The sequence below is a fragment of the Syngnathus typhle genome, linkage group LG7 (genome assembly GCF_033458585.1).
Source record: "Syngnathus typhle isolate RoL2023-S1 ecotype Sweden linkage group LG7, RoL_Styp_1.0, whole genome shotgun sequence".
In the NCBI taxonomy this organism is placed as follows: Eukaryota; Metazoa; Chordata; class Actinopteri; order Syngnathiformes; family Syngnathidae; genus Syngnathus; species Syngnathus typhle.
The window spans coordinates 3,363,692-3,390,011 of record NC_083744.1 but is presented as its reverse complement, the minus strand read 5'-3'; the positions used below and the strand labels follow the sequence as shown (position 1 = coordinate 3,390,011).

Genomic DNA, 26,320 nt, shown 5'->3' with positions numbered 1-26,320 from the left:
AAGTTGGGACAGCGGCAATGAGCCCTGAGCAATGTACGTCACTGCGGACGTGAAGTTCAAGTACAGGAGGTGGCCCGATGCACGAGGGAAGAAGCACCAACCGTTTCAGAATGAGTCGGGAAAGATGTTCTTTTATTTACTGTAAAGGTACAATACATGCACAGAACACTGTGGGAATGGTAATCAAGGAAATGGGAAAGGTTTATGTAGCGTAAAAGTATTGGGGAGGGTTTAAAAAGCTTTAATATTGTGTATTGGGGAGGGTTTAAAAAGGTTTAATATTGTGTACTAGACCACAATGCAACAGGAGATTTATGTGCAACCGTGACTCACTGTGGTTTTGCTATGCATGATGTGCCCTGGGTTAATGTAGTGTGGTAATTTTAAAAGTGGACATGTTGCATTGCTTGGCAAGGAAAACCACTCTTCTAAATGACTTGCTACACACCCATACCCTCGAGGGTCCAACAAGAAACACTACATGTTGGAAATTTCAATAAAATGGTGTTTAAATTTCTTAATAATACATATACATACCATTTATACTTTGCGGATTTTCGCTGTGGTTCTAGAATGCATCTGTCGCAATAAACGAGGGATTACTGTAATGGGGAGCAGCTCAGCCCAGGAATAGAAAAAAAAATTAATCAAAGCAAGTTTACTTGCATCTCTAATTTAAAACAAAATAAGATGTGTTGACCAGTGTTACAACATGCCGACGGGGGTGCTGAGGAAATGTGTTGTACTATTCTACTACTGAACTTTTCATGAGTAAGAATCAACTGGTTTTCTCATCGATGTCCAGGGGGCTGCATTCCAGCACAAATACATACACATTTCTAGGGGCTTATATTGTGTGCCACCATGAGTTAACTGTCTTTTAATAAGAAAGTAAATCTCAAGAACATTGCTGTCGGGCTATGTTGACATTAGTCATGTATTTACCGTTTTTTTCCGTGTATAGTGCGCAAAATTTAACTAATTTATTGTCCTAAAATCTGGGGTGCGCATTATACATGGGTACAAAAAAATTTTAAATTTTTTTTTTTTCTTTTTTTTTAAGTCCCAATGATCGTCACACACGTAGGGAGGCAATGGGTCCCATTTTTATAGTCTTTGGTATGGTCTTAACTAGGCTGGATGTAATTTTTTTTGTTGGCGTTGATTTCTCCGACTGCCCGTAAACGCACCACCGCGCTCCGTGCGCGCACGGGACAGCAAACGAGCAGGTGATCGAGCAAGCGTCTGATACGAGAGCATTGCGGTCGCATGGAGCGTGTTTGAAGTGAACAGCAGAGAAGAAAGGAACAAGGCAAAGTGTTGTGAAATAAAATGCACAGAACGGATGCGCAAGACACTTACTTTACTTTTGCGCTATGCTTGCTGGCTCCGTTTTGCTCCTCTTATTTAATGTGTTATCTGTTTATTTATTATTTATTCATCACTCTTACTATTGATTGTTTGAATTTCTGCCTTCTTGTTTTTATATTGTGTCGCGTACTTGTATGTCTATCGTGTTATGTGTCTCGTCACCGTGGGATAGAGAAAAACGTCATTTCGGTCTCTTTGTGTGTTGTGACATGTGGAGAGATTGACAATAAAGCTGACTTTGACTTTGACTATATAAAGAGCGAGAGTTGTTTTCTTCCTATTAGTTTCAATTCACAGTTTAATTAGCAGTTTCAATCAGCAAATAACAAAATGCGCATTACAGGTAATATTTTATTTCACAACACTTTGCCTTGTTCCTTTGGTCTCTGCTGTTCATCCTAAAACACAAAGGCGCTCTTTAAGCAATGCGACAGTGAGCGCCCGGCGCGCTGCGGTTGCGCGACCGCACCAAATTAAGCTCCCTGCGCAGTGCGCACTGAGGTCCACTTAAATTTTAGAAAGTACATCAGGACTTTAAAAATATCTTCTAAATTTCAGCGACGGCTCTGTCACACTAATGCGACCAGCGCGGTGCAGTTGGGCGGTCGGCGGCGCGCTACGGTTGAGCGTTCTCTCTCGCACTCTCTCTCTCGCTCTCGCACACACGCACACGCGCACACACGCAAACCGGATATCATACGGAGGCCGCCATTACAGATGCGCAGAACGGATGCGCAAGACACGTCAGCTATATAAAGAGCGAGAGTTCAGTTCTCTACCTAAATCCGTATTACAGGTAATATTTTATTTCACAACACTTTGCCTTGTTCCTTTCTTCTCTGCTGTTCACTTCAAACACGCTCCATGCGACCGCAATGCTCTCGTATCAGACAAGGCTTGCTCGATCACCTGCTCGTTTGCTGTCCCGTGCGCGCACGCGAAATCAACGCCAACAAAAAAAATTACATCCAGCCTAGTTAAGACCATACCAAAGACTATTAAAATGGGACCCATTGCCTCCCTGCGTGTGTGACGATCATTGGGACTTAAAAAAAAAAAAAAGATTAAAAATTTTTTTTAAAAAAATCATAAAAATTGGGTGCGTATTATACATGGGTACAAGCTTTTTTCCAGCATCAGCATGCCATTTTTAGGGGTGCGTACTATACATGGGGGCGCACTATACACGGAAAAAAACGGTAATTCCATTTCACTTCTTGTCTCCTTGTCGTAAATTAATATTCCGTTCCTCTTCATATGGTCTGTTGCTAACCCAGTATGTCCAGATAGACTGGTGCAGCTTTCATCAGAGATACTATAGTCTTCTGAATGTCCTTCATGTTGAGACGCTGATGTGGTTCTCTCTGCCAACAACCTAGCATTATATCATAGACTTCTTTGGGACAGAGCCTAGGGCGCTCAAGTACCCTGCCCTGAGTTATACACTCAATCACCTAGAAGGATGAGCAAAGTTATACGATATTGAAAAGCTATCGTCATGTAATAATAAACTCTTACTCTGCAGCATAGAGTATAAAAATGTCAAGACATAAGTAGATGTAATTTAAAGCGTATAATATTTTCTGTAAATAAAATTTTCAAACCATACAAATATTTTTGAATCACCATTTGAGCGGTACACATAAATATTTTTTTTTAGAATTGGAATTCCATTCTTCCACTTTCTTCATTGCTTATTCCAATTAATGTCACAGGTGATCTGGACACTATCCCAGCTGATTTTGGGCCAAAGGGAGCGTATACCCTAAATTGATCTTCGTGCCATAAAATACATGCAATTTTGTCAAATACGTGCAATTGTCAGAAAATTTGTACCTCGTTATTGGCCAGCTGGAACCAGGGCTGTTTTCCATTGGTGAAGATTTCCCAGAGAACAACTCCAAAGCTCCAGACATCAGTCTCTGTGGTAAACTTCCTGTACATGATGCTTTCTGGGGGCATCCAACGAATAGGCAGCATACTGTGGCCTCCCACCTAACAGTACGTGCACGCACACGCGCGCGCACGCACACACACACACACACACACACACACACACACACACACACGGACTATATTGTGTGATCTAGCTCGGTTACAAGGGTACCTTATACTACGTATATAAGACGGTGTTTTTTGCATTGAAACAAGACTGAAAAAGTGGGGGTCATCTTACATTCGGGGTCTAGACATTACAACCGTTCACAATGCTAGATGGCGCCAGATATCTTTAAAGCGAAGTTACGTCACCGCGCCTTACGTTTCGCGTGAGTTACCTCAGCTTATCGCGATTGTTGGAACTTGTGCGCAGCGGTAAGTTAAAGGTTGCTGGTATCAACTGAGTATGTTGATACAAAGTGAGTATATACATTTCATTGTTACTACTGTCTACTGTTCTGCCGTTTGTCTGATTGCGGTTTGTTTCATGTGTGCGCCGTTTGATTGATAGCTTCGGCGCGCTCTTTTAAGTTTGCCTCGCATCGTACGAGTAGCCGTTACACAGCGGTACGGCGACTAACGGTCCCGAGCAAATGTATTTTGTTGTCTCGATGACTTATGTTTGGTGTGTTGCCGAGAGTATTTCATTTATGGTTATTTAGTATAGCGGAACCATTATGCGCAGTTAGTTATGTAACGTGTGCCGTCTACTAGTGTTATGTGACGTCAGAAGTTGAGCGTTGAGTTACATCAATGGTTCCCAAACCTTTGCAGGCTGGCGCCCCCTTGGCTCCCCAGTGAATTCCTAGCGCCCCCCCCCCCCCCACACACACACATATGGAAACAAACACCTCTTTCTTGATATTTGGTATGCTGCAATTTGAAAAGAGAAAGGTTAAACACAAATGTGTATTTCACAAATAAAACCCAATTAAGTAAACCAGTTTATTTTTTAGCAGTTTTAACTGTTTCAGCAACATAGAATGGTAAATAAACATTCAACTTCTGACTTCGGACTGCCGCCCCCCTACCGCCCCTTTCTTCCTCACCGCCCCCCCAGATCTTTCTACCGCCCACTTTGGGAACCACTGAGTTACATGCTGTATTTCTGTCTGTTGCAGAACCACACACCACACACCACACACATACCCACACCCCACACGTACGCTTCACACGCTTCATACAATAATCACACACACACAAGACTCACATTCACACACCCAAAGACTCACCCATGTACACTACACACCTGTTCTCTCTCTTTCACACACACACACACACACACACGCACACGCGCACGCGCACGCACACGCACACGCACACACACACACACACACACACACACACACACACACACACACACACACACCCCACACACCCTTCATACAATAATCACAAGAATCACATTCACACATCCAAAGACCAAACGTGTGCCTATACCCTTTTGCCAGTTTGCCTGTATGCCCCCATGAGCCACAGTGCCTGTTACTTTTTTGCCAATAATTCAATAAAGCAATCAAAACTGAAGCACGTCTTCCCTCCTGTGTTCTGACGGACACCCTTGGGCGAAAAGAGCATAACCAACTGAGCCACAGTATACTATACAGTCCTCAGGCTCCCCAACAATAGCGGTAGCAGTTTGCATTATTTTATTGCAATGCTTTTCCTTATTCAGATTTGTTTCAAGACGACAGTTACAGTTAGACTTCACTTTGATGGTTAATTCAGTTATTGCAATTTTGTTGTTTTATCACAGTAGATTGGTTTATTTACATTTCAAAAACCAGAAGCCATTCATTTACAAATGTGATTGCACTTAAGTTTACATATTAAATGTTCAGATATTAAGACGTGCTAGACAGTTTTTGCATGATTTGAATGAGGCAAAATAACATGTTTTTTCTCTCGAATATATTGTTATAATCATTTGTTTCAGATGTACTGTAATTATTTTCTGGATAAAAATTAAATCTGGTGTTCAAAAAATCTTTTTTCAAACTTGAGTCTTGAAAAAGAGAGGGTCATCTTATAATCAGGGTCGTCTTATATTCGAGCCAATACGGTATATCAACCATAACATTTTTCCGCAACACATTAAACAATAATAGTCTTCTCTTCTGACTATTGAACGTGAACAGTGCAGTATTGTATAATATTGTTGTACATCCAAAATCACCAATCTGCTAAATTTCAAATTCCATCTTATTTAAAGTGCAGGAAACTCATTCAAATGTAGAGTGACTGTTGAAATTACCGTATTTTCCGCACTATTAGGCACACCCGATTTAAAACTTTGTCCATATATAAGGCGCACCGGATTATAAGGCGCATAAAATAGAAGCTACACTGCAACAAACTGAGGTTGACTAGGGTTGCGGTATGCATCCACTAGCCAATAACCAACGAGCCCTCTGTAAACAATCGCGTTTCTCAAACGATCTCCTATAAAATGATCGGAACTGACTAAAGTTTGATCTAACGCATTGGTACTACCGTTTTTTTCCGTGTATAGTGCGCAAAATTTAACTAATTTATTGTCCTAAAATCTGGGGTGCGCATTATACATGGGTACAAAAAAAATTTAAATTTTTTTTTTTTAATTTTTTTTTTTTTTAAAGTCCCAATGATCGTCACACACGCAGGGAGGCAATGGGTCCCATTTTTATAGTCTTTGGTATGGTCTTAACTAGGCTGCATGTCATTTTTTTTGTTGGCGTTGATTTCTCCGACTGCCCGTAAACGCACCACCGCGCTCCGTGCGCGCACGGGAAAGACGCGTGGGGACGTGAAAAAGGCGGCTCTGTATGGGAGAGACGTTGAAGAGGAATAAAAACACCCTTGGAAACCAAAACTTGCCCCTCGTCGTGACTCGGAGCCGCAACAAATGTTTCGGATTTGTGTAGGGTACAATGTGACAGACAGCAAACGAGCAGGTGATCGTAATTGTAATAATTACGACCTTGTAATTTACTAGTCGTACTAAAACGTACTGAAACATTTTGGCAGAGCACTGTGTACAACCAGTATGGATCAACAAATTCATCAATTGATCCACATATAAGGCGCTCTGCATTATAAGGCGCACTGTGTTTTTTTTAGTAAAATGTTTTTAGGTGTGCCTAATAGTGCGGAAAGTACGGTATATGAATTGGTCAAAAATTTGGAAGGAGGAGGAAATGTATAAAATTCTTAAATTGTGACGAGAAAAGGGAAAAATTAAAAATATAAGTACAGTGGAGCCCGGTTTTCGAACGTCCCAGTTCTCGAACAAATCTGTATTCGAACAAAAAAATTCAAGATTTTTGTGCTTCGGATGTCGGATGAAATTTCGGTTGTCGAACCTCGCGAGATGAGCCGAGACGACCTGCATGCCAACTGACTCCGTTCATTATTACAGTCTCGTTACTCTGAGGATTGCATCAACTCTAATCATGCCTCCAAAGGAAGCAAGTGGGAACAGTAAAGCTGATCATGGCAAAAAGAGGAAAGTAAACGATTGAATTTAAAAAACAATTAATCGCAAAATATGAGTCCGGTGTGCGTGTGTCAGAGTTGACGCGGGAGTTTTGCATGGTAAAATCGACAATAAGCTCGATCCTGAAAAACAAAGACACTCTTAAAAGAAGTGATGTTGCGAGAGGGGCGACTGTGCTTACCTTTTTGAAATTAAGAAAACGTTTTTGCTGTTTTCTTTCACATGATCTTTGAAATGTTGTCTTTCATTGGTAAAAATAAAAAAAAAAGTTTTGATGTGCTTTTTTTTCCCCTCACAATTTAAAAAGATATCTTTTACTATTAGAATGAAACACACAAGCGAGTTGCTACAGATACGGCAATATATTCCCCAGCCTAGCCTACTCTATTAATTCAGTTTATTATTCTTATTATTTTTTTACACATCACCGACTCACTTATTTATGCAGTTTATGGTGTAAAATAATGAAAAAATGCTTTAATAAAGCTTGGAACGGATTACAGTTTTTTCTGTTATTTGTAATGGGAAAACATGATTAGGAATTCGAACGATTCACTTCTCGAACAGCATTCTGGAACGGATTGTGGTGGAAAACCGAGGCTCTACTCTATATTAAAAAATATATATAACCATAGAACAACAGTAGAATAAGAAGGTACTTGGGTGTTCAATAATTTTGACTTGACTGGTCGATCTCAATTGACATTTCCGGGACCCGATTGTTTGCACTTTGTTTAGTTTAGTAGGGAGTACTGTACACACATTCTGTACAGATTACAAATACAAACAAATGACAGTAGACCGTTCGATGAAGCAATTAAGTGTGACCTTACCCTATAATAATCAGTGCTGTAAATGTCTCTTGACATGCCAAAGTCTCCTATTTTCACCTGTAGGGCATTTCCTACCAGACAGTTTCTGGTAGCCAAATCACGGTGCACAAAATGTTGTGATGCAAGGTAGATCATCCCTGCTGCAATTTGACTGGCTATGTGAAGCGTCTGGGACAAACCCAACTCTCCATTAGTCTGCAATGGCTGTCCATCCACCAAGATCATGGCATCTGGTCCATGGGCTCTAGGGAGTGTGAAATGGTTGAGAAATAGTTCAGACATCTACAGATTACAAAAACCATTACTCCTGAGTAGGGAATTTGACCTGCATTGTTTACTATTTTGATTGCCCTTTTTTACATCATGCATATTGGTTGTACAGTGCTCTTATCAGTATTACTCCACACCTTCACACAGTAGGAAAGATACAGTAATACAAGAGTGCAGTACAGTGTATGTAACTTTATGTCTGATATAATTCATGTGATTTCCAACAAATTTTAGAGTCAATAATAACGCCTTAAAATGTATTCTTATGTCCTTTCCAGGGTGGCAGTGTCTATTTTTATTTCTGCAGTGGCTGGAATTACACAATGTTTAACAAATCGTAAATTTTGTTAAGATTTAAAGATTATTTGGTCACAGCAAATCACAATTTTAATTCTCAACTCAGTTGAGATTACATTCATCATCTCCTGTGAATTCTCTCCTGAGCAGAAAACATTTATGTCACCAGCAAAAATAATATTCTTTAATATACTGGAAGCTTTGAATGTTGTTTATGAACACGTATCTAAATAATTTTGGTCTTAATATTGATCTTTGTGGTACACCACAGGTTATATTCAAAATTTACTATCTCCACAATCTGCAGTCTCTTCTCCGTATAACTTTTCAACCATTGCAATTCTAACCCTCTAATCCAAAAACACTCCAATTTTGTTGACAGAATATTATGATTTATTGTTTCAAAGACTTTCTTCTGTCATATCCATGACTGCCATAGAGATTTTTCTCCTTCCAGCTGCTCCCGTTGGCGTCGCCATAGCAGATCAACCATTTCTATCTCACTCTGTCCTCCGTATCTTTCTCTGACACACTAACCACCTGCATGTCCTCCCTCGCCACATCCATAAACTCCTTCTTTGGCCTCCCTCTTCTCCTCCTGCCAGGTGGCTCCTCAGAATCCTTCTCCTTATATACTCCTGGTCCCTCATCAGCATGTCCAAAACATCTTAATCTCACCTCTCTGTCTCCAAACCGTCTCACCTGAGCTGTACCTCTGATATGTTAATTCCTAATCTTGTCCATCCTCATCACTCCCAAATCATCTGTGCCACCTCCAGCTCTGTCTCCAGTGTTTTTGTTAGTGCCACCATCTTTGAGCCGTACAAAATCGCTGGACGCACTACTGCCTTGTAGACTTGCCCCTTGACTCTTGCAGATATTCTTTGGTCACAAATAACTTCTGCACCTTTCTCCACCCACTCCACCCTGCCTGAACTCTCTTCTTCACCTCTCTGCTACACTCTCCAGAACATTGGACAGTTGACCCCACGTATTTAAACTCCTCTACTTTCACCACTTCTGCTCCTTGTAACCACACTATTCCACGAGGTTCCCTCTAATTCACACACATGTACTCAGTCTTACTCCTGACTTTCATTCCCCTGCTCTCCAGAGCATACCTCCACCTCTCAAGGATACTCAACATGCTCTCTACTCTCACTATATATCACAATGCCATCTGCAAAAATCATAGTCCATGGAGACTCCTGTTTGATTTGATCTGTCAACCTGTTCATCACCACTGCGAACAAGAAAGGACTCAGGCCTGATCCATGGTTTAATCCCACCTCCATCTTGAATGGATCTGTCATTTGTATTGCACATCTCACCGCTGTAACACTATCCTTGTACATGTCCTGCACTACCCTCTCTGCAAGTTCAGACTTCCTCGTACAATAGCACAACTCTTCTCTTGGTACCCAGTCATAAGCTTTTTATAATTCCACAAACACACAATGTAACTCCTTCTTGCCTTCTCTATACTTCTCCATCAGTATTCTCAGAGCAAACAATGCATTGGTAGTTTCTCGGCATGAAACCCTATTGGTGCTCACAGACCTCAGATCTTAACCCGTTTTCTATGGTTCACTTTTATTACTCTTTACTAGGGGTGTAACGATACATCGATACACATCGATTAATCGATATAATGCTCTACGATTTATTGGCATCGATGCTAAAGGTAAACATCGATTTATATCGCCGTGTTTGACCTCGGACATTAGACGCGACTTTATTTTGAAATCCAGTTCATTGTTGCTTGCTTCCTCTTTCCGGGAGCAGTGCGTGCGGCGTTGTTGTGTTGTGAGCAGAGCAGGCACGTGAAAGGGGAGTCGACAACTAGTACGCGGCTCCTGGGCTGGTGCTATGGCTAGTGTCCAAAAAGACGAGGAAATTTGCTCCCCTTTAGGCTTCAAGTCATTCGTTTGGAAGCACTTTGGATTTCAAAGAAAAGATGGCTCAACGGACAAGACACGTGCAGTTTGTAAATCCTGCCATGCGGTGATCAAATATTCAGGGACCACAAATCTCGCCGCACATTTAAAGAAAAAACACGACATCAAAGTTCAGTGTTAAAATAAGCACTTTGTATACTACAATACTCTTGTAATTTCCTAAATAAAGAGTGTGCAGTACCTTGTTGATTTTGCGTATGAATTGTTATAAATCAGGTTATTGTTCTATATTTTTTATTAAAAAAAAAAACGATCGTAGAGCACTATATCGCGATATATCGTGAATGAATCGCAGCAGGCTTTAAGATATCGGCAAATATCGTATCGTAGTTCTTTGTATCGATATTATATCGTATCGTGACAAAACCCGCGATTTACACCCCTACTCTTTACCATAACTTCATGTCGTGGCTGATAAGATTTTCTGCCTCTTTAGTTACTGCAATTCTGCACATCACCATTGTTCTTTAAAAAAAAAAAGGAACCAGCATACTTCGTCTCCACTCCTCAGGCAGCCTCTCACGTTTCAAGATTTTATTGAACAATCTGGTTAGAAACTCCTCTACCATATCTCCTAGACTATTCCGTGCCTCCACTGGAATGTCATCTGCTTTTCCACTCTTCATCCTGTTTATAGCTGCCCTCGCCTCCGCCTTACTAATGTCTTGCACTTTGCACTGAGTGCCATGGAGGTTGAGCGACTTTATCTTCTAAATCCATTTTTTATGAATAACTCATTAACTGGCCTGGATAGAGAGTTTGGTCTCCTCCAAGAACCTACACCTGACAGTGCCAAGTCAGAAGTTGGCCGCACTGTTTATGGGTCCGTGCCCCTTTTTCAAAGTCATTAGTCCTACAGCAGTCTGCCTTCGCCTGCCTTGGTCCCTTCGCGCCCATCCAACATTCCACTAAAGCCAAGGCAAGTCGGTCAAGTTCAGTCCCCCACCTCCTCCTGTGGTCTACAACAAGGGTGTCAAACTCATTTTGTTCTGGGGGCCGCATACAACTTAATCGGATCTCAAGTGGGCCAGACCAGATCCAAAATTACATAGAACTAACAAGTCCACTTTTTTTTTTGTATTAGAGCAAAGAAGAAGACGTAAATTATAAAAACCTTTATATGAAATGAATTGTCCCTTTTACTAAATATATTATGAACAACCTAAGAGTTTTTAAGAAAAGTATGTGCAATTTCAACAACACTTTTACATTTATTCAAGTGCAAAACTCACATAACATATGGCATGCATAAGAAATAATGCAAAGAAAACTGACTAGCACTGACTTTCCCAGCAATTACAACAGCAAATATTCAGAGCTGTTTATTTTTATAGTGCAATGTTGAAAGCAGCATTCCATAGGATTTAGTCTTGCTCAGTATTTCCCCCTGAAACTTGGCATCTTTTAGCTTGCACAAGTGCATCAATATCAGGCATCATGTCCTGAGAAGCAGCCAGTTTCAGAATCTCATTTAAGTGCTTATGTGTGAGCTTTGAGCGAAGCTTTGTTTTATTAATGTTCATTACTGAGAAGACCTCCTCACAAAGGTAGGTAGTCCCAAACATGGACAACATTTTTTCAGCCAGTGCTGTCAATTTAGGATAGCCTGGTAGGAGATACTTGTAAAATGTGTCCAAGCCCACAGAAGCACATTTGTCCTTCAATTCTACATCACACTGCAAATCAATGATTTCAAGTTGCATTTCAACGGGCACATCCGGAGCTCTGACTGTGAATGGTGAGCGAAAAACTGCTAATTCCGTCTCAAGGTTGCTAAAGACCTGAAATCGCTTCTCAAACTCCCTCAGCAACCCTGAAATCTTGTCTTTGTACTGTGTCACTTCAGGACGCTTGCTGCGGACACATCTCTGAGACAGGGAAAATGAGCCGGGTCACCGATTGCCATCTGCGTCTCCCATCACGCAAGCTTTAACTTGAATGCACGTATGCTGTCATAATACTGTTACAATTTTTTTGCGTCCTTGCAACATTTTGTTGAGATTATTCAAGTGCTCTGTAATATCAACCATAAATGCAAGGTCCTGCAGCCAAAGTGGGCACTGTAATTCCTTAACAGGTTTTCCTTTTTTCTCCATGAATTGTCCGATTTCCCCACGTAGATCAAAGAAGCGCTTCAGCACAGCACCTCTGCTTAACCATCTTACTTCAGTGTGGTATGGCAGACCATGGGTAATGTTACAGTCACTGAGAAAGCTGTCAAACTGACGATGATTGAGACCTCTAGCTCGGATGAAATTAACAGTTCGGACAACCACCTCCATGACGTGATCCATTTTTAGCGACTTGCAACATAATGCCTCCTGATGCAAAATGCAATGAAATGTCCAAAAATCACCTCTTCCATTTGCGGCTTGTACTTTCTCTCTGAACTTTGTCACAACACCTGCCCTTTTCCCGATCATTGACGGCGCACCATCAGTAGCCAGCCTTACGGCGCAGGACCAGTCCGCCCCGACTCTGTCTAGCGCTCCAACAACGGAGCGGAAAATGTCATCGGCTGTTGTGGTGTCGGTCATAGGCACCAACTCGAGAAACTCTTTTGTGACAAAGTCTTGTTAACTCCACGAATGAATATGGCCAGTTGAGCGACGTCTGTAATATCAGTACTCTCATAAATTGCAATGGAAAATGCCAGAAATGACTCCCCTTTGCGTTTCAGTTGGCTGTCCAAGTCTGCCGATAGTTCCGAAATTCTGTCTGCCACGGTATTTCTCGTCAAGCTAATATTGGCAAAAACTTGTCACTTCTCAGGACACACAATTTCAGCATGCAGTTTTTGACGAATTCCCCGTCACAGTATGGCTAATGGCGCTAATGCTATTTGGCTAGCAATTACGTAGCTGGCTTTCATCGCAGCATCACTGACCTCTCGGCTCCGGGTAAAAACAGATTGCTGTTTCGTCAGCAATGATCTAACTATACATTTTAGGATTTTTGTACTTACCTGAGAAATTTATTCAAATCTCCATGCTTCATGTACTCAAAGACCATAATGAGTGGATCTCCATCAACACATACGCCATAGAATTTGACAATATGTTCATGTTGAAGATTGGTAAGCAGCTCAGCTTCACGTTGGAAATCTTTCCTTGCTGATAAAGTGGGGTCCTTTAGAGTCTGGAGAGGAAATCACATTTTAGAAATGAGCAAGTACCGATACCAGGTATTGGTATAGCTACGGATACCAGCCTTATTTCAAAATAATGTTACTTGTGACGGTGACCACTACCAGTACAGGTCTCCCTCATGTGACAATTTTATGATCTGGAACTAAAAATTAGAAAGAAAAATGAAAAAATAGCCATTACCGTTTTTTTCCATGTATTGTCATGCCTCGTCCCCAGTTTTGGTTATGTGTCATCGTTTCTGTGTCCGTGTGCTCGCCCCTCCCTTCCTGTGTGCCCTTGTTTAGAGTAATCACACGCACCTGCCTCTCGTTACCTGTGTTGTATTTAAGTTCTGTTTGAGTGTCACTCCCCGTCGGAGCATTGTTTGTGTGGGTGTGTAACACGTGGACAATGCATGTCTCACGGTCACGGTTGGTTTTGTTCCTGTCTTTTATTTCACAATTTAGTCTGTTAGTCTTGTTAGTCTGTTGGTTAGTCACGTCAGTTTGCCTAGTCTTTTGAGTTTGTTGCAATAAACCCTGGTCCAAGCTGCACTTGGTCGCCCTGCTCCATTTCTCCACTCCGAAGCCGTGACATGTATAATGCGCCCCCATGTATAATACGCACCCTAAAAATGGCATGTTGATGCTGGAAAAAAGCCTGTACCCATGTATAATACGCACACAAATTTTGACTCCTACTTAAGTCGATTAATGTAAAATTATTTCAGAAAAAATATCTTTGGGAACAACCGGATGTTATTCTGCCGGTCAGTATCACTGCGCATGCGCTAGCAAACTCGATAGCGAAGAAATGTTTTGGATTTGTGTAGGGCACATTGTGACAGCAAACAAGCAGATGATCGAGCAAGCGTCTGATACGAGAGCATTGTGTTCGTATGAAGCGTGTTTGACGTGAACAGCAGAGAAGAAAGTGCATCTGTAATGGCGGCCTCCGTATCATATCCGGATTCTAAAAAAGAAAAAAAAAAATTTTTTTTTTTTTTTTTGTACCCATGTATAATGCCCACCTCAGATTTTAGGACAATAAATTCGTTAAATTTTGCGCATTATACATGGAAAAAAACGGTAATTTCATCCAATTTTAAGGAAAACAAATTCTATACAGTAATCCCTCGCTACATCGCGGTTCGTTTTTCGCGGTTTCACTACATCGTGGATTTTTTTTTCCAAATTAAAAAAAAATGTAAAGGTCAAAATAAAACTTCTAATTATGGCACAAAACTTGCCCACACGCCAGCAGAAGGCAAGGAGTGCCCACACAATTGCAGTGCGTACACTTGTACCTTTGTATTTAAAAAAATGTTATAATAATTAGAGTTCTAAAAACATATTTACAGTGTTGTACCTTGTTATAGAAAAATTGTTATAATAATAAAATAGTTCTAAAAAACATATTTACAGTATGTACACTTGTACCTTGTTATAAAAATTGTAATAATAAAAGTTGTTCTAAAAACATATTTACAGTATGTGTTAAGAATTCTCCATGTTATTTATGTTATTCAGCTGTCCTTTGATTTGCGGTAGGGTGATTAATTTTGAAGGCCGTTTTCAGGCGACACCACTAAATGTTTTACGTTCTTGGACATATGTCGGTTACAGTGGTACATGAGTCATTGACGATGTAAGGGGGTCTCCTAACAAGAGAAATGAACAATTTCATGTGTCTAACCTTTAGGACAATGTAGTATTGCTCCAAATGTTCGTTTAAATTCCTTTAGAGGTCCGTTTTCGCGTGTTAGGACAATCGCAAATTAGCATCTTTCCGCTAACTCGTTAGCCTGCCCAGTACGTCTTGTTAATATGTTCAATACTAAAGGCAAAATATTGGATCGGATTTGAGGTTAAAAGATCAGATCGGGATCGGAGGCATATGCTGATCGGGACATCCCTAGTTCTTACTGTAAGGCTGTGGCAACAAAGCTGGGGTTCGACAACTGTGACCGCTTTGGTGATCACGAAGAACATTTTTTGGCGTAAGACAGGGGAGACGCGGACTATTTAACACATTAAACTCATTTTTTGTCGCGGGCTGCATCGTAATCATAGTTTCCCTCGGAGGGCCGTTATGATTCTCAATGTCTTCTATATACGCTTTAGGCGACAAGAAAACTGATGAATAACTTTTGAGATCAGAGATTAGTAAAAACTGTTCAACTATTTTAAAAAGAGAAATGGTATAATAAAGTTGCAAGCAATATCTCTATTTTTAAAGTGAAGACAATTTCTATTCTTAGTAATGACACAAAGTCGCTGCAAAATGTTTTATTAGCGGGCCACATAACATGATGTGGCAGGCCGTATCTGGCCCCCGAGCCTTGCGTTTGACACCTATGATTTAACACATGAGGATAACTGGAAACAGGTGAAAACAATTGGGAATCAGAGTAGAGATTGATGACATATGAGGAAAGGCAAGTGACTTGACATGAGGACAATCGGGATTCCAAAATAAACCAGGAACAATGAAAACAAGGCAAAGTCAAGATCAAAACTAATTCAATAAAGGACATGACACACATAGTACATGCACAGATATGCACCAGAGCCCCCCTCCCCTCCTTGCCGCCCCCTCTTACCTTTACAGCTACAAGCATTTTGTCTTTTCTTGGGCACAGAGTGTAACATTCCGCTAAGAAAACTTTGCCAAACGCGCCTTCTCCAAGTTCCTTCTTCAAAATGATGTCCTTTCGTTTTAGATGCTCAACATCTTCAAAAGAGAAAAAAAATCATTCTCATAATCCAAAAAAATCCCAACTACATGTTATTTCTTGCTACTAATACAGATATGGGGGGAGTACCGTATTTTGCGCCCTATTAGGCGCACCGGGGTATAAGGCGCACCTTCAATGAACGGCCCATTTTAAAACTTTGTCCATATATAAGGCGCACCGGACTATAAGGCGCATAAAATAGAAGCTTTACTGCAACAAACTGAGGTTGGCTAGTGGGTGCATACCGCAACCCTAGTCAACCTCAGTAATAACCAACGAGCCCTCTGTAAACAATCGCGTTTCTCAAACGATCCCCTATAAAATGATTGGAACTGACTAAAGTTCGATCTAACGCATTGGTACTACTTACCTATGTTTCCCTTCCATATCGATCCGTAGATTTACTCGAAACATTAACAGAGCAGCCTATTTTGACATGAAATAGCCTCGCGCGTATAGCAGCTATCGTTATAGCATTAGCCATCCGCAATTTCCTAAGAGCCTCAGCTCGCAATCTCCCATGAGCCTCAGCAAAGTGTAAACAATCGCGTTTCTCAAACGATCTCCTATAAAATGATCAGAACTGACTAAAGTTCGATCTAACGCATTGGTACTACTTACCTATGTTTCCCTTCCATATCGATCCGTAGATTTACTCGAAACATGAACAGAGCAGCCTATTTTGACATGAAATAGCCTCGCGCGTCTAGCAGCTATCGTTATAGCATTAGCCATCCGCAAAAACCCATGAGCCTCAGCTCGCAATCTCCCATGAGCCTCAGCAAAGTGTAAACAATCGCGTTTCTCAAACGATCTCCTATAAAATGATCAGAACTGACTAAAGTTCGATCTAACGCATTGGTACTACTTACCTATGTTTCCCATCCATATCCATCCGTAGATTTACTGGAAACATTAACGGAGCAGCCTATTTTGAAATGAAATAGCCTCGCGGATACAACAGCTATTCGGTGACGCCCCCTGACTACAGTTACCGTAATGTTGGGAAGCGATGCGACCTTGTAATTTACTAGTCGTACTAAAACATACTGAAACATTTTGGCAGAGCACTGTGTACAACCAGTATGGATCAACAAATTCATCACTTGATCCATATATAAGGCGCACCGGACTATGAGGCGCACTGTTGACTTTTGATAAAAATTTAGGTTTTTAGGTGCGCCTTATATAGCGGAAATTACGGTAATTTATTTCTAAAAAGTTGTGACATTTTTTAAAATGTCAATAAAACCAGAATACAATGTTTCGCAAATACTTTACGAGCTATATTCAACTGAATACATTACAAAAATGAAATATTGTTCAAATTGATGTACGTACAGGTGGTGGCTTTCTTATAGTTGTGCCCATGTCTGAAGTACTGTGGATTCTCGATAATGGGAATACTGTTCAGTCCAATTGTCACAGCTTCTAGTCCACCATCCATTGTGCATGGGCGATTAATACCATGATTCACATGATGAAGTGGACTGTTGCAGTCCTCTTCACCACTTACTATCACTGCTGCTGGACCTAGGACAGTAAAATAAGAAATCAAATTTATTCTCAGCAGTGGTTTTATTCTGCTTTGTAAAAAAATTATCAAGAAAAAAAAATAGGAGGGATAGTTGCTGCTAGTGTAGGGGTACACACGCATGACTTATGCGTGGACAGTGTGGGCTTGATTTCCGCTCAGTGACAGTATGCATGTGGGTGTGACTGGTTGTTTGTCTCTATGTGTGCCCTACGACTGGCTGGTGACCAGTTCAGGTTGTAGTCTGCCTTTCGCCCAATGTCAGCTGGGATAGGCTCCAGCACCCCCCACGGCCCTGAACAGGATAAGCGGTGTTGAAAATGGATGGATTAAAAAAAAGACGATTCAAATTAGTTTTGGGGCTCTCTGTCGCAAAAAGCTCAGAGTGCACCACCAACCGCATTAACCAGCTGCTGCCGGTGAGGCAGCCAAGAAGACCTCCTGGCCACATCGCCCAGCCTGTTGCGCTGCCTGTGTTTGTCATTTTAGGATAAATAACTCTGAGAAAACCCACTGAGGTCGGCTTGTAAAAGACTCAGAGCACCACACTTCTAGCGATGTGTGGCCAGACAAGTGTGTCTGCTGAAAGCACCTCCCTTTCGGCTAGGCGGCGGACTTCAGTCATGGACTTCAGGGTGAATGTATGTAAAATGAACCCTTACAGATTTTAATGTAATATTTAATGACGTATGAACAATTCAGCTTACAAAATGCCTCTTGGAATGCATTATGATTGGGTATTTTGGTGATATATGAAAGAAATGATACTTTAGCTGGTGATAATCAATTTCAACATTTCATGACTGGCAGAGGCTGAGGTGTGATATAATTTCAAGTGTAAGAGTATATGGTTGTGGTGAGGGTGGACATGCAGGTGGTTGGTGTGACAGAGGAAGTTAAAGAGGACACAGTTAGATGGAAACGATCTGCTGTGGTGACCCTTAACGGGAGCAGCCGAAAGATGTTTTGCCAACCAGAACTACAAAATGACATTTTCAACATAAAACCAGCAGTTTACAACTGTCCTCATTCCTCCATTGTTTTCACCAGCTGACACCGTGACATCCTTGGGAATGTTGTAAAGGCACGGGGAGAACATGCAAACTCTACACAGTAAGGCTGTAGCCAGAATCGAACCTAACCCTAACCTCAGCTCATTGCAGATGGATGTGCTAACCAGTGCTCCACCGTGTCGCGTCATAATATGACAAAACAAAACAAAAGGCAAATTAATTATTAAAGTTCATGAGTGAGTCTGGAAACATACCTTTCATGCGTAACTTGGAATGTCGCCCATATTTATGAATCAGGAGGATGATCATCAGCAGAATCACACAAGCAAGCCCGGCAAGTCCCACAGCTATAGAAACCTGGAAATGGGAGGATAAGACAAAACAGTTTCAATTAAACAAGTCCTGCAAAACTGTCATTGGGCAGTAACCAAAAATGGAAAAGTAGCGCTAATGTATTCCCAATGCGGGGAAACACTCGTAACTTTTTGCCCTTGAAAAAATATTTTGTCACGATACGATATCATATCGATACAAAGAACGACGATACGATATTTGCCGATATCTTAAACCCTGCTGCGATTAGTTCACGATATAGTGCTCTACAATGGATTTTTTTTTTTTCTAAATAAAAAATATAGAACAATATCCTGATTTATAACAATTCATACGCAAAATCAACACAGTACTGCAAACTATTTTAGGAAATTACAAGAGTATTGTAGTATACAAAGTGCTTATTTTAACACTAAACTTTGATGTCGTGTTTTTTCTTTAAATGTGCGGCGAGATTTGTGCTCCCTGAATATTTGATCACCGCATGGCAGGATTTACAAACTGCACGTGTCTTGTCCGTTGCGCCATCTTTTCTTTGGAATCCAAAGTGCTTCCAAATGAATGACTTGAAGCCTAAAGGGGAGCAAATTTCCTCGTCTTTTTGGACACTAGCCATAGCACCAGCCCAGGAGCCGCGTACTAGTTGTCGACTCCCCTTTCACGTGCCTGCTCTGCTCACAACACAACAACGCCGCACGCACTGCTCCCGGAAAGAGGAAGCAAGCAACAATGAACTGGATTTCAAAATAAAGTCGCGTCTAATGTCCGAGGTCAAACACGGCGATATAAATCGATGTTTACGTTTAGCATCGATGGCAATAAATCGTAGAGCATTATATCGATTAATCGATGTGTATCGATGAATCGTTACACCCCTATAATACAGTGATCCCTTGCCACTTTGTGCTTCACGTTTCGCGAATGTGCTACTTCGCGGGTTCATAAGTGACAGGAGAATGGCATTTAAATACACACTAATGAGGGGCGTGCCTCTGAGCAATGCGCATCACTGCGGACAAGTGCGGGAAGCGCTGCAGCGAGCCTGTCACGAACGAGGCAGGACAACCATGTGCAACACGGACTGTTTATTTAGGGAATGCGAAAAGAGGAAAAGGGAGGCTGGAATGCCAGCAGAGCAGGTGCACAAGGCGACTGAGAAATGTCAGATTTATCAACAAACGAGTTGAGATAATGAATGAGTTATAGTTTGTTTTTATGACAACAAAAATTGTGTATAATAAAAAACAATTTTTATAACAAAACCCAAATGATGGTATAGTGGTATGCTGTTGTTAGGTCTTTTTCTTTTGTGCTTTCTGCGTGAGATAATTCTTTTCAACATTGTTTTGCCTATTCTCTGACAAGTGGTTTGTTTTATAATTGGTTTTCAGAGTCTATTTCTTTTAATCAGGGCTGTGGACTCGGACTCGGGGACTCGGTCGGACTCGGTCATTTTTGCTGGACTCGGACTCGGTGCTGATTTTGACCGAGTCCGACAATAAAAAAAATATGTTCAATTTTATTTTCATCATGCTGCTGAGAATGCGCGTAGGAATACTGTCCACAGCCCTGCTTGCTTGTTATGAAGACAAATTTAGTTGTTGCGTGCGCGCCCGCGCCTGCCTGCACGTACAAGACCCACAATGGCCCGCGCGCAGCCAAGATGGAAGAACCCGGGAGCAGCGAGAGAACAATGTTTTGCCTCTAGATTTGGGGGGGGAAACGGAGCGTAAGTTACGGTCAATGCGGCCACGTTGAGTTGCACTTAGGCTAACGTTTACATTATGTACCAATGTCAAGGACGATTATGTCACCCAGGTTATATCATTGATGTGTTTCGATAGTTGTGGGGTCGTCACTAATTATTCGTGTTTAGATAAATGTCTGAGCTATAATGGTGTAATCAATGATTAAAACTTGAAAGTATCTGTTTATTGTATTTGTTTAGATGTTTAATAAAGACAAAGCCATCACAAAACTGTTGTAATTATTTAGATTTTGATCTAAATTTGCCTTGAATAAAGACTAAGCAGTCACATGAATTAACAGAAAAGATGGACAGCCGGACTCGGACTTGGACTCTTGGTCAAGAGGCCGGACTCGGACTCGGTGCAAAAATCCGACCGAGTCCACAGCCCTGCTTTTAATATTATATTTTTGTCTGCTGACATGTCAAGGAAAGCAGGTTTGTGACAAAACAATAATCATGGTCGGCAACAGGAGAGGTTTCCATCGGATGCTTGCAGTTCTGTTCCTGCTCAGGTCTTACTTGCTCCCATACGCCGAGCCTTGGTGGGTACATTCTGTAACCGTTTGACTGGAACTGTATGGGCACGGCACGTTTCTGTAACTGAGCTTTTCTTTCGGGGGTTTCCGGAAGAATAAATTGTTCCGGAGTGAAGTGCTGACGGCAAACCGCGGTGTGGGATGTAGCTTTGAATTTAGCACAGCAAATACTCGTAAGCCACCACTTTTGCGGTTCTAAATTGCTGAGGTTTATGGTAGCTCAGAACACCGTTGTACTCAGCGGACGACATGCAACCTGAAAACATAAATGTGTGTGGTACTTTATCTTTGTTGCTTGTAAGGGAAAACAATCTTTTTTAAGCATGTACCCGTTGTTTACACGGCTCTACCCAATAATGGGGTCCAAACTGGAAAGGAATGAGGCGCATTCCACAAAGAGGGAGTCAAGTCATGTCGTTTTGTGCAAAGAGCCCATAGAGACATTGACATGGCTGTGATAAAATCTGTAAAAGTACTGTTTGGTCTTCTATTGCCAACCAAATAAAACAGTTGAAGAAGTTGTGATGAAATAAAATAAGTGGTCTAATGTAGACTTGAATGATTACAGCATGGAAAATATCTAATTAGGATTTTTATTTCAACATCCTCTTCAATGAATTCATCAAAAAACAAAACAGTTAATTAATCTTTATTACAATATAAAATATAAGGTCTAGTATAAGTTTACAGGATAAGGCAAAATTAATCCAAATGAAGCATTAATTAATCTGAAAGAACACTGTAATTCCGCCATACAAGTGTGGCATAAACATTATATACATATATGCAGGGCTCAAAATATCTTTTTTCTTTGCAGAGAAGTTCGCAAAGCCACTTCATTTGATGAGGAACTTTCTAACTTTGGTTTGCAATTTTTCTTTCCTTTTCCTTTTTTTTGGTCTACAGGTCAACCCCAGGGTACCGAAACAAGGGTTTTAATAAATAATAAAAAAAATAAAAATGAGACAATATATTGAATGAACAAGTGTTTTTTATGCACAAAGTTATTTATGGACAAATGTTTTTATTTCTTAAATTCACATGTTCTTGTCTAGAAACAAAACTAAACTGATTTTATTTAAAAATACATCTTTTGGCTTCTCCCGTTGGGGTCGCCAGAGAAGATCAATGGTTTCCATCTCACTCTGTCCACCTGAGCTGTCCCTCTGATATGTTCATTCCTAATAAATGCATACTGATTCAAACAATGCATCAGTAGTGCTCTTTCTCAGCATGAAACCATATTTCTGCTCACGGATCTTCACTTGTTTTCTGAGCCTAGCATCTACTACCCTTTTCCGTAACTTCATGCTGCGGCAGTTCTGCACGTCACCCTTGTTCTTAAAAATAGAAAACATCACACTTCGTCTTCAATCCTCAGGCATCCTCTCACTTTCCAAGATTTTATTAAACAATCTGGTTAGAACCTCCACTGCCATCTCTCCTAGACATTTCCATGCTTCCACTGGAATGTCATTTAGGCCAAGTGCCTTTCCACTCATCCTCTTCATAGCTGCCCTTACCTCATCCTTATTTAGTCTCTCTACATCATCCAACCTTTTCTCTCTCACATTTTCTTCATTCATCAGCTCCTCGAATATTCCCTCCACCTTCTCAACACACTCTACTCACCCTAACCCACTGCACATCCTTTTCAGCTTTGTCCCTTTGTCTGGCCAATTGGTACAAGTCCTTTTCCTTCCTCACTGTACAGCTCACTAAATGCCTGTTCCTTAGCTTTTGACACTTTTTTTCGCATTTCACCACATCTCCTTGTACTCCTGCCTAATTTCTTCATCTCTCTGACAATCCCACTTCTTTTTTGAAAACCTCTTTCTCCTTATGCTTTCCAAGACATCTTTGTTCCACCACCGCATATCCTTGTCTTTTTACCTCTGTCCAGATGTCACAACCAGTACCTTCCTAGCTGTTCCCTCACCACAGCTGCAGTACTTTTTCAGTTTTACAAAATTGCTTCTCCACCATCCAGTGCTTCTCTCGCGAGCTCACTGAATTTCACACAACAGGCTTCCACCTTCAGCTTCCACATCTGATCCTTTATTGAGCTCTCACTCTCTTCTTCTTCACCTCTAACGTCATCCTACAGAGCATGACACTATTTGTCCAGGTACACTTTCTCCCACCACCACTTTACTCTCCGATTTCTTTTATGTCGCATCTCCTAAAAAGTATGTTGTCCACCTGTGTGCACCTTCCTCCACTCTAATAGGTCACCCTGGGGTCTTCACTTTTCTTAAATTAAGTTGTTTCTTCCATTTTTCTTGGTTACGGTGGTATTAAAGGTAGTACTGTAAATATGTAGATTGTGTGTCCGGCAGTGAAATCCTTGGTTGAAATTGGGATGGCACTAGATCTAGGCACTTGGCTTCAACCCGCTTTTCGACAAGTCATGTAAAACAAAATGTGAAATGAAGTTGTAATAAGTGTGTTGACTATGTCCTTGCTGAAAAACAAATCTAAAACAAAATCAACTACCATCTCCACTCTCACATTCCACTCCTTGATAGAAGGCACAGGCACATACACGCAACCATTCCCACTCACATTCTCAGCATCAGTGACTTAAAGCGTGTTCAGTTGCTTCAATTCACACTTCGCAAATGTCCAAAGTCCCTTTAAATGCGAGTAATAATGAAAGAATGAAATTCTAATTGCGCAAAAATGAATACAAATTCATTAATGAAGAGAGAGAAGATACATTTTAAATCTGCAACTGACTGTTAACTTTGGAAATGCTTAAAATGTTTACTTACCCCAAATGTATCTTGGTGTGGATTGTGACGCTCTGCTGTTGGGGTTACTTGAAAATATAAAGACAAAAAGATAAAAATGGAGATTTATCATACACAAATATTGCAATTTTAGTATATTATTAACATTGAAACTTTGACGTTAATAATATCAGATGTCACGTGCATCTGTCAACAGAACTGACTTCTCGGCTCTTGCCATCAGCACCTTCGAAAAAATATTTGTGATTGAAAAATATGTAATGATTTCAGTTTGTGTGTGTGTTGTTTCACTTCACTTCAGTTACTGTTTTGTTTCATCATTGATTAATTTAATCATTACCATTAAATAAAATATATTAAATATATATACATATACATATATGTATATATATATATATAGATACATATATATATATATATATATATATATATATATATATATATATATATATATATATATATATATATATATGTACATATATATATATATATATGTACATATATAAGAGAAAGTGAAGCCAGGCGAATTAACAGGCTCTTCACAACCCAACCAGGAAAAGTGTACTCTCAATGGCAGGGTAACAACAGCAGAACAGACCCACCAAGGCTGGAGACTGAGCAATACTGGAAGGGCATATGGGAGAAGGACACATCACACAACAGTGAGGCACAATGGCTAGTCTCTCTAAGAGAAGACCACAGCAACCACCCTGAGCAGAACCCAGTTACCATCACTGTGGCAGACATCCAAGAGAGAGTCTCAGGTATGAAGAACTGGACAGCACCCGGGCCAGATATGATCCACGCCTACTGGATTAAGAAGCTCACTGCACTCCATGAGCGCCTAGCAGAACAAATGAACCAGCTACTAAAAGTTGGAACTCACCCCGAATGGTTAACTGAAGGACGCACAATCCTGAAAGGGTACAGTCCCATCCAACTATCGGCCAATAACCTGTCTCCCTACAACATGGAAGATCATGTCAGGCATCATAGCGGCTAAGATAAGTGTACACATGACTCAATACATGGCACAACACAGAAAGGCATAGGCAGCAATACCAGAGGAGTCAAACACCAGCTGCTGGTTGACGGAACAGTCGCCCGAGACTGCAAGACTCGACACACCAACCTGTGCACTGCCTGGATTGATTACAAGAAAGCCTACGACTCCATGCCACACTCATGGATCACTGAATGCTTGGAACTGTACAACATCAACAGGAACCTGAGAGCCTTCATTGCAAACTCGATGGGACTGTGGAAAACAACCCTTGAGGCCAATTACAAGCCAATTGCACAAGTCTCCATCAAATGTGGCATATACCAAGGAGATGCTCTGTCCCCACTGCTGTTCTGCATAGGTCTGAACCCCCTCAGCCAAATAATCAACAAGACTGGCTACGGATACCGACTCAAAAATGGGGCCATCATCAGTCACCTCCTATACATGGATGACATAAAGTTGTATGCCAAGAGCGAGCGAGACATCGATTCACTGATCCACACAACCAGGATCTACAGCACAGACATTGGAATGTCATTCGGACTAGAGAAGTGCGGTCGCATGGTGACATAGAGAGGGAAGGTAGTCCATACAGAAGGGGTCTCACTCCCAGAAGGAACAATAACAGACATTGAGGACAGCTACAAGTACCTTGGTATCCCACAAGCAAATGGCAACCTCGATGAAGCCACAAGGAGAGGAACCACAGCCAAATACCTACAACGAGTAAGGCAAGTCCTCAGAAGTCAGCTAAATGGCAAGAACAAGATCCGGGCAATAAACAGCTACGCCCTGCCAGTCATCAGATACCCTGCAGGAATAATAAGCTGGCCAAAGGAAGAGACGCAGACCACAGATGTCAAGACACGGAAGCTCCTAACCATGCACGGAGGGTTCCACCCTAAGTCCAGCACCCTGAGACTGTACACTAGCCGTAAAGAAGGAGGCCGAGGACTACTGAGTGTGAGAGCCACTGTTCGGGATGAAACAGCCAAGATCCATGAGTACATCAAGGAAAAGGCCCGAACGGATGACGTGCTCAGTGAATGTCTCAGACAATGGCAAACAGAGGAAGAGTGGCTAGAGACACCATCATGGGAGGACAAACCCCTACATGGGATGTACCATCGGCAGATAAGTGAAGTGGCTGACATCAAGAAATCCTACCAATGGCTGGAAAAAGCTGGACTGAAGGACAGCACAGAGGCACTCATCATGGCTGCACAGGAACAGGCTCTGAACACCAGAGCAATAGAGGCCAAGATCTACCACACCAGACAAGACCCAAGGTGTAGGCTGTGCAAAGAGGCCCCTGAGACAGTCCAGCACATAACAGCAGGGTGTAAGATGCTAGCAGGGAAAGCATACATGGAACGTCATAACCAAGT

The 26,320-nt window shown here is 41.3% G+C and overlaps 1 protein-coding gene across 1 annotated transcript in view; it reads right to left on the bottom strand.

The window, feature by feature from the left end:
* Nucleotides 1–2,425: 2,425 nt before the first annotated feature.
* LOC133157252 (NT-3 growth factor receptor-like) overlaps nt 2,426–26,320 on the bottom strand; it is a 73,341-nt gene continuing 49,446 nt past the window's right edge. Inside the window, exons 11-18 of the mRNA XM_061283645.1 lie at nt 23,948–23,994; nt 18,809–18,911; nt 17,349–17,540; nt 15,873–16,003; nt 13,108–13,280; nt 7,618–7,861; nt 3,208–3,366; nt 2,426–2,825 (exon numbers count right to left, since the gene is read on the bottom strand). Of these exons, the coding sequence (XP_061139629.1) occupies nt 2,640–2,825; nt 3,208–3,366; nt 7,618–7,861; nt 13,108–13,280; nt 15,873–16,003; nt 17,349–17,540; nt 18,809–18,911; nt 23,948–23,994 (1,235 nt within the window). The 3' untranslated portion in view covers nt 2,426–2,639. The remainder of the gene's footprint in view (nt 2,826–3,207; nt 3,367–7,617; nt 7,862–13,107; nt 13,281–15,872; nt 16,004–17,348; nt 17,541–18,808; nt 18,912–23,947; nt 23,995–26,320) is intronic.